The sequence below is a fragment of the Octopus bimaculoides genome, chromosome 3, assembly GCF_046866305.1.
Source record: "Octopus bimaculoides isolate indiv1 chromosome 3, ASM4686630v1, whole genome shotgun sequence".
NCBI classification, from domain to species: domain Eukaryota; kingdom Metazoa; phylum Mollusca; class Cephalopoda; order Octopoda; family Octopodidae; genus Octopus; species Octopus bimaculoides.
In genome coordinates this window covers 45,002,331-45,016,978 of record NC_142930.1, presented here as the reverse complement: position 1 = coordinate 45,016,978, position 14,648 = coordinate 45,002,331, and the positions used below count along the sequence as shown (strand labels likewise).

The following is a 14,648-nucleotide window of genomic DNA, read 5'->3' as shown; positions in this document are numbered from 1 at the left end:
AACTACGTTAAGGGTACACGTATCTGTGGAGTGCTCAGCCACTTGCACGTTAATTTCACGAGCAGGCTGTTCCGTTGATCGGATCAACTGGAACCCTCGACGTCGTAAGCGATGGAGTACCAACACCCATGACAATCCCATTTCGGTAATTTTTTCAGATTAACACCCGCACAATTTTCACTAGGGTGTTGGGGTTAGGGTTTTAGGGTTAGGGTTAGGTAATTGTGCAGGTGTTAATCTGAAAAATTACCCCCATTTCTTCATGTCTATTCAGAGACATCCACAACAATTTCCAATTTCTTGTATTCACCAGCAGCTTGTATCTACTTAGCAACAGTATGGTCCTCAGCTATTAACTACATAAAGAATCATTTGTTCAAAATTCATTTCCGAATTAGCCAAATCTAGAAACAATATTAGTGAAAAATTTTCAGGAAGGACTGAAGAAATAATTATGCATGGTTTAGCACGTTATGATTGAAGAAATGGTAAATACTATCAAACAAAATTAATATAGCAGTGTTTCTCTCAAACAGTGATAAAGTGGAAAGAGTACAATGCTATAACTTCCGTTATTCAGATGATTACAGAAAGTGAAAATGTATTAAACATTACTTTCATCATTTCGTCGGAGATTCAAATATTACGCAGCCTAGTATTTCTTGGAGGGGGAGAGGGACGCAAATTGTCATGTGTAATCAAACAAAATTGGGGTGTTAGTCAGTTTGTGCACCACAGGTTTGACCTCATATCGGCCTGATCAAGCAGACCTAAGATCAATGACATTCCAACCATGACCATCCAATATTTCTTTAGACAGTATATTGTGTCCTTTCAATTTTTAAGGTGGAAGGGAATAATAATCCCAGATTTTACGACCCAAAATAAATTTTTTTCAAAACGAATTCTTAGCAGTCTGATTTCTTTGGGGTTTTGTATACGCAGTGAAAATCAATAAAACCTAATTTATGATACATGTCATTGATTAGGGTTTCGGGTGAGTATCAACAAAAGCGTTCCCTAATATATGCTAATCTGAAAAAAAAAAAAAAAAATTCTGACTCTTTACAGAATAGTCACGGTTGGAAGGCTATAGTTGTGTGACAATTTCTTTGCGCATGCACGTGACCCATATTTTAAGCGCATGCACAAAACTCCAAAATGTATCAGGCAGTTCAAGTGTTTGTTTTGACACTTTTGGTACTACTAAAGCAGCGCGGACCCGAACGCGCAGTCGCGCGTCCGCACTAGCTAGTCTTGAGTGGTCGATCCTAACCCTGTCCCTAACCCTATCCCGCGTGTGCAAATGAATACGTGTTTAGGGTTAGGGTTAGGATCGACCACTCACGACTAGCTAGCGCGGACGCGCGACTGCGCGTTCGGGTCCGCGCTGCTTTAGTAGTACCGACATTTTCCCCTTTTCGGGCTGTAAAATCTATATCATGGTAGGGGTGTGATTTGGGAAAGATATGGCTACTATATCTAGCATGTCAAGCAACCGTTGTTGATTCGTTTGTTGCTTCCAAAAAGAAATAGCTGGTGGAAACAACAAAATGGCATTTGTAGAAATAATTATATGATGATTGATTAGACTTTTGGCTAAAACAGAAATAGGCAAAGATAATAAACCAATGGTAAATAAGTAACCAACGTTTGTTTCTTCAGAAATAATTCAACTGGTGAAATCAGCTCGAAAATAGAACATGTCACAAAGAAGACGAGTGTATCAAAACGATTTATGTTATCACAAATTAAATCTCGTGAGTGGATGTGTGTGAACGTGTATATATTTCCAGAAGGTCAAGCACACAGCCTGATAAAACTTTGTTGTTGTTTTTAGGGTTATAAGAATTTGTTGAAGTTAAGTTAAATTTTTGTTTCGGTTTCCAAGTAAATTTAAGTGAAAATAATATATGAAAGTCTCAAATGCTTGACTATCCAGCCTGAAGAAGTCGTAAGAACAAATTTAAATCAATGTTGCTTTATCTAATACAGTTGTTACACACAAACGTGTACATGACGTCACGGTGGAAAATGTATTTTCTAAAAGTATTGAATTGAACATGGTCTGACGTGAACGTAAGAAACGACGATCAAAATAAAATTTACTACTAAAGCTAAAATCCGGAATTTGGTGATGATGGGCGATGACAATTAGTTTGATACGACTTGATAAAAGAGTTAATTATGGATGAAGGCTAACTGTTAAAATGTTGGTAAGCACCAACTTTTTAACAGTTCGCCTGATTCAAAAGGTTAATGATGTTTTGAAGATTGGTGAACAAGTGGCAGATGTACAAGGAAATACCTAGATAATTAATAATTATAGAAATTAATGGTATCTTACATAATCAACTCAAATAAGTGGTGAGCTAAATTTATTATATCCTGTTTAGTCTCGGTTCTGAATTTAAATCTTACAGCTGTCATCATCATAGTATAATACAGAGGATATAAACTACCTTGCCAGATTAATTGATTAAGTTAATCGATGAAAAAATTCAGCTTGGGAGGAAATAGTTGTGACTCAACAAAAACGCGACATTTCTTTTTTTTTTTTAATATACTTAGACCAAATTCGTTGCTGTAATATTTACTGAAAAGAAACATTTAAACTGGAGTTCGTTCAGATATTACTGTAGTTGCCACAGAAAATTATAAAATGGCTTTATACATTTAGTTATAATTATAAAGAGAGAGAGGATTGCATTTGAAGAACACTAGAAGCAAATGTAAAATCAAGATTTTCTGCTTCTGTCCATTAAGACTTACCAGATACATAGACTAGGAAGATACATTTTCTATCCTTTGATACTTGTATCGCTTTTGCTATCGAGTCTTCGTACCACAACATGATGAATTATTTCCCCAGTAATTGACGAAAAGTCAACTTGTCTACGGTAAAAAAAAAACAAAACGATTACGTTGTTGACATCAAACTGGAAGTGGACATGAAACAAGTGAGCAGCAAATATAGAACAGGTAGATGACAAAACAAAACTACGACACACAAATCAGACATAAATTTAAAGGCAAAAGAGATATCGATGAAAAAAAAATTATAAATTTAATTCTTCTTGGTTAATATAAGATAGATTCATAAATAAAATATCCCAGAAAATATGTTATTTCAATTCACTTCTTTGTTGTTTTTTTTTTTAAATATTCATTGCGAATTAAACCGGAAAAATAATTTTTGTTGTTATTATTGAAAGTGGTGTTATATTGGTGATTTGACCTAACGGAAGTAATTCCTTTGCTATCACCTGTTAGGTCAATGGTTACAGGCAAGTAAGAAATGCTAGAGACGGCCTGACAGGCTAAACAGTTAATATCATTATTGTTGTTATTTTACTCTCTTCTCTTACCCTTTCATAAACAATGGGGTAATGATGATTTGCTTCAGGCAGGACGTTTTTTTTTAATTGTATTACCCGAATAATGCTGCAATATTTGACAACATGTCCATCGAAAGAGTAAGTTCAATTCATTAATTATCCAAAACAAGATTGCCTCTGTTCTTATATATAACATCCATGGTTCTGTTTTCCTTTTATTGTCTCCAAAATCCATCACCTTACTATATAAGCCTGGCGTTTTTTTTTTGTAGTTCTTATTTATATTTTTTCATTGTATACCTTTTTATGTAATTTGATAGCAAAGGTTATTTTTTTTTAGAAATCGTAACAACTTATCGCCAACATACATACATACACATATATATATATCACACACACACACACACATACATATATATATATATATATATATATATATATATAGATAGATATTTAGGTGGTGGTGGGATACAAAAGCATATATCAGTGCTTATTTATTTATCAATTCGAAGTTGATGATTCACTCGGTCGCAACTCTTGAGTGTCTTTCGCTTTTTGCAGTGATCCTTCAGGCGATAAAAAGACATTCTTTCTGTTGCATGGTGGATCGCACAAACCGACAAACCGGGCAGTGATGAAATCACTCAATCATATTCGTGTGTGTGTGTTTGATATATACACACACACTTTTGTAGTCATACCCTTACATTCACTTACAAATACTAACGAGAATCAGAATACAATCGCATTTTCTTAGAGAACATTTCAGATGAATAAGAATATATACGGCGATGGTTATTCTTTGATTGATAACTTCTCTACGATTTTTCTTAAAATAATTTAAAAAAGTTGTAAATGGTATCTATATTTTCTTAAGTTATTCTCCTAGCCTCTCTCTCTTTCTCTCTCTCTCTCCCTCTCTCAACCCTCTATCGTGACATCACCAATATTTATGTTGATTTAATTCAAGATCTCTTGGATACACGAGCGCTTCGTTTCACATTTTTACTACATATTCTGTACATTAAAAATGTGAAGTGATTAAGTTTAAAATTCTGGCGCCACTCCCATTTCCGAATCCCTCCAGATTGTTTCTGATTCTATGAACACTCCATTGGATAATGTAGGCAAGATACTAAATTCCTGCGAACCCATGGAAAACAAACCTCATCCAGCTATTCTGATTATATGTCTGTGCACACGTTTGAATGTGGTGTGTGCCAGAGGGTTTGCAAATCCAATGGGGGTCTTAAAAGACATGTTAGGATCCACAATGAGCAGAACTTACTTGCAGGTATTGGTAGTGCAAATCGGAGGTGCAATCTATGTGGGTGTTTTTTCAAAACACTGTCTGGTTTAAAAAGCCACATCAGACGCCATGAAAGGGCTAAGGTGTAGGTGCAGGAGGTGGTCAAACTCTGTTTAAGGAGTGGACAACCACCATATATATATATATATATATATATATATATATATATATATATATATATATATATATATATATGTGTGTGTGTGTGTGTGTAAATGTATACGCATGTATATATGTGTGTGTAAATGAGAATAGGGAGTGTGAAAAATCAGACACACGAGACGACGGAATTGGAAATGAGTTCAACTTTTGCTGATTCATAGTAACTTGTGTTGATATTTACTTATGTATATTATTTAGTACATGTATATACTCTTTATCAAAACCCTAACGTATAAACATCGTAATCTGTTACATGTATCTGTAATGATATGAAAGCGCATAATCTGTTAATTTAGGTGTTATAAGGGTCTGTCCTTCAGTAAGACACTATACCACATGTTGCTCCAGTCAGTCTACTCTGTTGAAGTGACTAAAAAGCAATAACTATGGATTAAGTAAACTGGTGTCGTGTTCAGGTGACGAGGAGTCTGATATTTTCAGTCGCTCATGTACCTTGAAATCTGTTATAAGTTCCTTTCTAATATCCACCAAGTATCTATCAGAAGTATTCTGAATATTATCTGGCAAGATAACAAAAGGGTAGTGACGTTGAGCATGTAACTATGTTGAGCACTGAGATCACCGTCATCATTATTCAACACAAATTGTAGTGAATGGATTATCCAATAAGAATAGACTATATTCAACTATTAAGATAGATATTACGAATCAACTAGGAACCCTTCATGGAGTGAATCGATCTGTTAGAAATAGCAGCCAAAACCGTTTCAGGTAACACCTTAGTCTCTTAAATGAGGGATACGATATTTTCTATGAACACTCCATTGGATAATGTAGGCAAGATACTAAATTCCCAAAAATAAGATTGGATGGTCATGGTCGGAAGGGTTTTGTTCAATTACAATCCTGGGATAAATGAGATCAACAAATCAAAGCAGGTAATACAGTTTATAAGTTGCACAAAGTCATCTAAAGATGTCGTTAAGTGTAAACCTCAACAAATAATAAACTCATCCAAAATCACATAAACTAACAATTTGCTGGATATGTTGCTCATCGTGAAATTCCACAGTTAATTATACCTATGCTAGGTTCAGGCATGGCTTTGTGGTTAAGGAGTTCATTTTGCTACTTTGTGGTTTGATTATACTGTAGGGCACTCTGGCCAAGCTTCCGTTATGATTTCTGGCTGACCAATGATATGAATTAAATTGGGGAAATATATGGAAGCTCATTGTTTTAGATAGATAGGTAGATAGCTAGCTACGTCGATCTGTCATTGTTTTTACATTCTTTTTTTCCCATTCGAGCATTGATTGGATGGAACTTTGGAGCCCTTTCTGTTGAGAAGGAGGGAGACAAAGGTATCCTCAACAAATGACCTAAATGCTTGCAACAGAGTAGACTTTACTAAGGTGCAAAGTGGTGATGGTGTTAAAAAGACCATTAACCAAAAGGTATGGAATAATTACATCATCATCATTGTTTAATGTCGATTTTCCATGCTGGTATGGGGTGGACAGTTAGACTGAGGACTGGCAAGCCAGGAGGCTGCACCAGGCTCCAATCTGATCTGGCAAGGTTTCTACAGTTGGATGCCCTTCCTAACGCCAACTACTCTGAGAGTGTAGTGGGTGTTTTTTACGTGCCACCAGCACAAGGGCCAGTCAGACGGCACTGGCATCGACCATGCTTGAATGGTGCTTTGGTGCTTTTTATGTGCCAGTCAGACAATACTGGCATCGGCCATGACAATGATTTCACTTGACTCAATAGGTCTTCTCAAGCACAGCATATTGCCTGACGATTGAAGGGTACTCTTAAATGGGCCAGTTATGCGACACTGGCATAGGCCACAGTTACGATCTCACTTGGCTTGCTGGGTCTTCTCAAGTACAGTATATCTCCAAAGGTCTCGGTCACTTGTCATTGCTTCTGTGAGGCCCAACATTTGAAGGTCATGCTTCACCACCTCATCCCAGGTCTTCCTCTTCCACAGGTTCCCTCCACTGTTAGGGTATGACACTTCTTCACACAGCTGTCTTCATCCATATATAACACATGACCATACCAGCACAGTTGTCTCTCTTGCACACCACTACTGATGCTTCTTATGCCCATCTTTTCTCTCAGGGCGCTTACACTCTGTTGTGTATGCACACTGACATTACACATCCAGCAGAGCATACTAGCTTCATTTCTTTCAAGCCTACGCATGTCCTCAGCAGTCACAGTCCATGTTTCACTGCTGTGTAACATGGCTGTTCATACACATGCGTCATACAGACTGCCTTTCACTCTGAGCGAGAGGCCCTTTGTTACCAGCAGAGGTAGGAGTTCTCTGAACTTTGCCCAGGCTATTCTTATTCTAGCAGCTACACTCTCAGAGCATCCACTCCCACTACTGACTTGGTCACCTAGGTAACAGAAGCTATCAACTACTAGTTTTTCTCCCTGGCATGTGATGGAAGCTGTTTTCTGCACATTTTCAGTGTTTATTGCCACTGCATCTGCCACACACAAAAACTATCTTCCTCGTTAACCTTCCTTTGATATTGCTGCACTTCTTATGTGTCAATAGGTGTAGGTGTTTCTACCTACACCTTTTCTACAGAAGGGATCTGTGATTTGTCTACCTTCCTATTTACTAAGACTTTGGTTTTTGCTAGATTGACTCTAATGCCCTTCGATTCTAGACCTTGCTTCTACATCTGAAACTTCTCTAGTTCTGGTAGTGACTCAGCTATTAGGGCAAGGTCATCAGCATACAGGAGCTCACCTGGAGCAACCTGTCTTGAATTCCTCTGTTATTGCCTGGAGGACCATGATGAATAAGAGGGGGCTGAGGACTGATCCTTGGTGGACCCCCTACTCCTACCCGGAATTCTTCACTATACTCATTGCCAATCTTCACCTTACTGACAGCATCCCTGTACATTGCTTGTACAGCTCTCACTAACCACTCATTTGTCCCTAGTTTCCTAGATAAGGAATCGGGGGACTACAAGATAAGGGATCGGGGGACACTGTCAAAGGCTTTCTCCATGTCAACAAAAGCCAAGACATATATATGTACTTGCAGGATCCAATAGAATCAAGATATTTTAATAATAAGGACATCAAGGTAGAGTCCAAGACAGCAGATCTGTGTATCAACAGTATAGATGGACTCTCATCATCATCATCATCGTTTAACGTCCGCTTTCCATGCTAGCATGGGTTGGATGATTTGACTGAGGACTGGTGAAACCGGATGGTAACACCAGGCTCCAATCTAATTTGGCAGAGTTTCTACAGCTGGATGCCCTTCCTAACGCCAACCACTCAGAGAGTGTAGTGGGTGCTTTTACGTATCACCCGCATGAAAACGGTCACGCTCAAGATGGTACATCTTATGTGCCACCCGCACAAGAGCCAGTCCAGGGGCACTGGCAACAATCTCACTTGGCTTGCCGGGTCTTCTCACGCACAGCACATTTCCAAAGGTCTCGGTCAGTAGTCATCGCCTCGGTGAGGCCCAATGTTCGAAGGTCTTGCCTCACCACCTCATCCCAGGTCTTCCTGGGCCTACCTCTTCCACGGGTTCCCTCAACTGTTAGGGTGTGGCACTTTTTCACACAGCTATCCTCATTCATTCTCACCACATGTCCAAACCAGCACAATCGTCTCTCTTGCACACCACAACTGATGCTTCTTATGTTCAGCTTTTCTCTCAAGATACTTACACTCTGACGGGTATGCACATTGACGTTACACATCCAGCGGAGCATACTGGCTTCATTCCTTGTGAGCTTACGCATGTCCTCAGCAGTCACAGCCCATGTTTTACTGCCATGTAGCATGGCTGTTCGTACACATGCGTCATACAGTCTGCCTTTTACTCTGAGTGAGAGTCCGTTTGTCGCCAGCAGAGGTAAGAGCTCTCTAAACTTTGCTCAGGCTATTCTTATTCTAGCAGCTACACTTTCAGCGCACCCACCCCCACTACTAACTTGGTCACCCAGATAGCGGAAGCTATCGACTACCTCTAGTTTTTCTCCCTGGAATGAGATAGAAGTTGTTTCCTGTTTGTTTACAGTGTTTATTGCACCTGAACATCTGCCACATACAAAAACTAACTTCGTAGTTAATCTCATGTACATACTAATCTATATACAGTCTTATCCTTTCACTTGTATAGAGTCTGGTGCAACCCCCTCAGCTTACCAGCCCTGGTCAAACCATCCAACCTATGCCAGCATGGACAATGGACATTAAATGATGATACATTCAGATGGACAGACCAAATATACTCAACAATATAACTACCCATGTATATATAAAATCACACTCTAGCATACTCCAGTATGCAGTTCATGATCCACTTTAAGCCCCAGATCCAGTGTAGGGAAGGCTCCATATGTGGTGTAGTGTAAATAATAACACAAAAGGGCTGGGGTTTCCTACAGCTGTTTCACATGAGTTTTTTTTTTATTGATGAACAAATCAATTACATCATGAAAAAAACTGTTTTCTTCAGGTGAATTAAAATTAAAATCCAAAATTCAACGTTTGGGATTTTGCTCAGAAAGACTATAGAATGTATTTTGACTCTCTCATCACCATTACTGAGATTTGCAATTGATTTGATCATCAACAAAAAAAAATCATGTGAAACAACTGTAGTAAACCTCAGCCCATTTGTGTTATTATTTATGCATATATATATTTATATCTATCATCATCAACCTTTAACATTTGTTTTCTCTGCTGGCATAGATTGGACAGTTTGGCCAGAGCTGACAAGCTGGAGAGCTGCATCAGGTACCAGTCTGATTTGGCTTAGTTTCTACAGCTGGATGCCCCTCCTAACACCAATTGTGTGCTGGGTACTTTTAATGTAGCACTGGCATGAGTGCTTTTACGTGACACCGGCACAATTGCTTTTTATGTGACACCTGTTTTATATATCATCATCATCATCATCATCGTTTAACGTCTGCTTTCCATGCTAGCATGGGTTGGATGATTTAACTGAGGACTGGTGAACCAGATGGCTACAGCTGGATGCCCTTCCTAACGCAAACCACTCTGAGAGTGTAGTGGGTGCTTTTACGTGCCACCAGCACGGAGGCCAGTCAGGCGGTACTGGCAACGGCTACGCTCAAAATGGTTTATTTTATGTGCCACCTGCACAGGAGCCAGTCCAGTGGCACTGGCAACGACCTCGCTCGAATGTTGATGATGATGGTGTGTGTGTGTGTGTGTGTATATATATATATATATATATATATATATACATATATATATATATATACAACATATACAACATACACATATATAAATATGTGTTTGTGTTTGCAATTACTTCGTTGTTAGTGAAGTCCATAAAAATGGGGTAACTCTGAAGATGATGTCCACATCATCGTCATCATTTAACATCCATCTTCCTTCTGGCATGGATTGTATGGTTTGACAGGAGCTGGTAAGCCAGAGGATTGCACCAAGCTCCACTGTCTGTTTTGGAATGTATTTTTGTTTTACTGGTGGATGCCCTTTCTGATGCCAGTCACTTTACAGAGTGGACTGGGTGCTTTTTAGGTGGCACCAACACCAGTAAGGCCTCCAAGTAACTCCCAAGACAAGGATCCTTCAACTAAGAAGGGGAGTGGTTTCATGCCAGGTGATGAGAAGCTAGAGTTTGACAGTGGGAAATAGTGGGAGTTAAGGAAACAGAGAGCCAAGAAATGTGAGAGAGGGGGAGTGAGAAAAAGGAAGAAAAATGAGAGGAGGAATAAAAGATAGAGTAAGAGTCATACAAAATTTAGATACATACCTACTATAAGGTGAGCACAAGGGTGTACATACACCACTATATATATAAATGGAGCAAAAGCACAATAGAGGACATTAAAACATTCGGACAGATAGACGATACAAAGGGGGACATGAGAAACAACAATTAGAAGGACAGGCGAAAAAAGATGGGTCATTCGTGGCTTTCTTTCCTCAGTCAAGTTCCAGAAGTCACGACCATTTCCGGCAGTTACACTTGAGATGGTTCAATCTGGTTGCCCCCCCAAAAAGTCTAAGCTAACGCACTAGAAAGCTAGCGAATATACAAGTTCAGGGAGTGAAGCAGGTAAAATTCAGGCTATGTATGTTTCTTAACTAGCAGACTGTTTGATGTAGTTGTTTGTAAATAGTGAATAGTGAATGTCCCCAAGCAATCTTCGGGTTCTGAGCACAGGGCCTATACAAGTTACAGATATATATTCAAGAAAGTTACGGGTTGTGAATCCAACCCACTAAGGGATAATATCTATCCAATATACTGCTAGAAGAATACCCAATTATTATTACACTAGTGTTTTTTCATTGCATGACAATTACATTACCAAGTGCAATAAATGAGTAAGGGTAAAAAGTTATTTTACCATTATGTAAATTGACATAATATAATGTCTATAAGTTGATGAATACCACCTATTAATCCCCTCCATTTTCTTATTGTTATATATATATATATCATCATCATCATCAGTCCATTTTCCATGCTGGCATCGGATGGATGGTCTGCTGAAGAGCTGCCCAGGCTCCATGTCTGTTTTGGCATGGTTTCTACGGCTTGATGCCCTTCCTAATGCCAACCACTTTACAGAGTGTACTGGGTGCTTTTAGACGACACCAGCACAAGTGCATTTATGTGGCACCAATACAGATGCTTTTTACGTGAAACCAGCATCCACGAGCCCACAAGATTAGGAATGCTCAGCTGGAGAGGGATGCAAGGGACAAGCTTGTATGCAAAGACATCCACGCTTTTACTTAGCTATATATAGGCTGTGTGGTAAGAAGCTTGCTTCCCAACCACATGGTTCTAGTTCAGTCCCACTACATGGCACCACAAGCAAGTATCTTTTACTATAGCCTCAGGCCAACCAATGCCTCGTGTGAGGATTTGGCCGACGGAAACTGAAAGATGCGTGTAATTTTCATATGTGTATGTGTGTCTGTTTTTGTACCCCACTACCTCTTGATAATTGGTGTTAGTGTGTTTAGATCCCCATAACTTAGCAGTTCAGAAACAGAGACCAATAGAATAAGAACCAGGCTTTAAAAAATGAGAAATAAGTATAGGGGCTGATTCATTCGACTTAAAATTCCCCAGCATGCCCACAGTCTAATGACTGAAACAAGTAAAAGATATAATATATATATAGAATAGAGTAGGAAAGATCCAGGCTACATATGTTTTCATAGTGAGTGAAACCTTGGAAGTGGTAAAAATCCAAGTGAGGTGTATACCGCTGGCTACTCTTCAGGCCAAGGATATATTCTGATTGAATCTTCCTTGCAGCAATGTAACCACATACAGGCTCTGTCGTTGGTCTGTCTCAGTAATAATTTTGTTGTTATTTAGCCTCAAATCAACCCTGATACAGCAAACCTATCATCAAAGACATTCCTGCCTTCAGCAAACCATCTTTTTAGGGATAATCTATGACATTACGTCCAATGGGTGTGGGATTTAGGTAGGGGGGATACTTTGGCTGCTATTTTTAGCGTGTCGAGCGACCAAGTAGAGGCTCTTTCATTGGTTTGAACCTGGAAGTTGTTCGCAAACAGCAGCAGTAATTTTCTTCAGCCGAATACACGTCATTGATTGGTTAAAATTACCCAAATACGACAACTTTAACATGAAATAACTTCTAAAATACAAATTTTGTCAAAAACGTTAAGAGACACATTGTACCAGTATCCATAGTTTCAAAGTGTTTAGTTAAAAAAGATAATAATTAAAAAATCTGTCCACCAAATGGAATAGATCCCTTTGGATTCTGTAGAATGTTCATGTGAAAGCCATCAACACTGCCATGGAAAGTTTTTTATCTTTTCTTTTACATTCAGTCATTAGACTACGGCCATTCTTGGGCACCGCCCTGAGGAATTTTTTGTCGAATGAATCAAATCCCAGGACTTATTTTTCTTTTTAACCCTGGTACTTATTCTACCAGTGTCTTTTGCTGAACCGCTAAGTTAATGGGACGTAAACACACCCACAACAGTTGTCAACCTGTGGTGGGTGACAAACACACACATGTGTATGTATGTATGTATGTATATATATATATATATATACGACAGACTTCTTTCAGTTTCATTCTACCAAATCCACTCAAGACTTTGGTCGACCGTCCATGAGATGAATACAGTGAACAGACAGGATTGCGAGAATAATATCCAAATGGTTACGAATTGTATGACTACAATATACACACACATCTATATGTACAATTAAAAACGGTGAGGACCTAGATACATCAACAATAATATTTCTGTTCGCTGATAACATAATGTCCTATCCATCCATCCATCCAGTTGAACGACTTGCCCTGACCAATTCAACTCTGCCATGTCGATATCCTGATCAAAAACGAACTCAATCCTATGGTGTTACAAAGGTAATGTCAACATTTTGGGTGACTTAAACGTAGATACAATCAGAATCTAAAGCGAAGTTTCCTGTTTAACGCGCCTGATGAGTTAATAATTAACAGTGAGTGTGTTCTTTTGAATAATTTCTTGTTTAAATGCCTTTGATGACATTAATTTTAGATTCTGATAGTAACTATGTTTAAATCACACAAGGTGTTGGACATTACCTTTGTACCATCATGGGACTGAGTTCGTTTACTGTATATACATTGTTTCTATAAATAAAAACAAATATATATGTATTTCATGACACAAATTATATTTTATCAATTGTCTATCCTCTAGGAAAACATTTCGTTTTATTTATTTCCTAGCTTTCACATCCTGTTTGCGGTGAAATATTTTATAATGTAATCCAATCATCCCTTCACCACTCACATGTTTGTGAGTATGTGTAACTTATCTATACGGAGCTTGAACATTCCTCATTAAGTTGTTTGTTGGTGGTGACCCTTGAATCTATCACATGTTGCACGAGATAGTGTGTAAAGTCTTTATCTCCCACCGCTATTATCTAATTCTCCACCCTGAGAGGTGTCCTGTATAAAATTTGTTCAGATATTTAATCCTGGACTAACGATGGCTAAAATCTATCGAAGTTACTCAGTCATGACTATTTATAGCTTGTTATGAATTCGTTTGGTTTATTTTTCGTTAATTTCATCTGATGCTGGCAAAGATATTTACCAGTTGTTATGTTGCATACACATTAACTTAACACAGTAAGTTTGGATTTGAGTTTCTGTTTTTTGTGTGTTTTCGACTAATATTAGGTTTTTCATTTGTACATCATATTTAGTTTTACGTATAACTAACTACTGATTGTCGTATTTCATTACTCCACTACTTTGTCAAATGCGTGGACCAGATTTTGACATCTAACCTACGAACCAGCAACTAGGAGAGAAATTAACAGCAACCAAAACAAAAGAGTATTCAAACTGCTTCAAGTCCTTGACATGAAATTACTGCCTATATGATACAATGAGTTATATATATATATATATAGCTGTGTGGTAAGGAGCCTGCTTACCAACCACATGGTTCCAGGTTCAGTCTTCTTCTATAGCTTTGGGCCGACCAAAGCCTTGTGAGTAGACGGAAACTGAAAGAAGTCCGTCATATATATACATATATGTATGTATATGTTTGTGTGTCTGTGTTTGTCACTTGACAACCGATGCTGGTGTGTTTACGTCCCCCGGTTCGGCAAAAGAGACCGATAGAATAAGTACTAGGCTTACAAAGAATAAGTCCTGGGGTCGATGTGCTCGACTAAAGGCGGTGCTCCAGCATGGCCGCAGTCATGAGTGAAACAAACAAAAGAAAACGTATATATCTACATACATATACACTGACATATGTATGTGTGTATGTATATATATATATACATACTGGAC

General features: G+C 38.4%; 2 protein-coding genes across 9 annotated transcripts in view; one reads left to right on the top strand and one right to left on the bottom strand.

Moving 5' to 3' along the window:
* LOC106880343 (UBX domain-containing protein 4) overlaps positions 1 to 14,648 on the bottom strand; it is a 33,735-nt gene that overhangs the window by 17,995 nt on the left and 1,092 nt on the right. Inside the window, exon 2 of one of the 3 annotated variants that reach the window (XM_014930226.3) lies at positions 2,773 to 2,895. In XM_014930226.3, coding sequence (XP_014785712.2) covers positions 2,773 to 2,854 — 82 coding nt within the window. In that variant the 5' untranslated portion in view covers positions 2,855 to 2,895. Of the gene's footprint in view, positions 1 to 1,651; positions 2,007 to 2,772; positions 2,948 to 14,648 lie in introns of those variants that run through there. The other 2 variants (XM_089348879.1, XM_089348880.1) reach the window with 2 other exon arrangements.
* Positions 3,265 to 14,648, top strand: part of LOC106880342 (stAR-related lipid transfer protein 3) — a 68,337-nt gene continuing 56,953 nt past the window's right edge. For 2 of the 6 annotated variants that reach the window (XM_014930224.3, XM_089348881.1), the window contains exon 1: positions 3,265 to 3,476. In XM_014930224.3, coding sequence (XP_014785710.1) covers positions 3,462 to 3,476 — 15 coding nt within the window. In that variant the 5' untranslated portion in view covers positions 3,265 to 3,461. Of the gene's footprint in view, positions 3,477 to 12,575; positions 13,057 to 13,151; positions 13,310 to 13,567; positions 13,971 to 14,648 lie in introns of those variants that run through there. The other 4 variants (XM_052966535.2, XM_089348883.1, XM_014930225.3 and 1 more) reach the window with 4 other exon arrangements.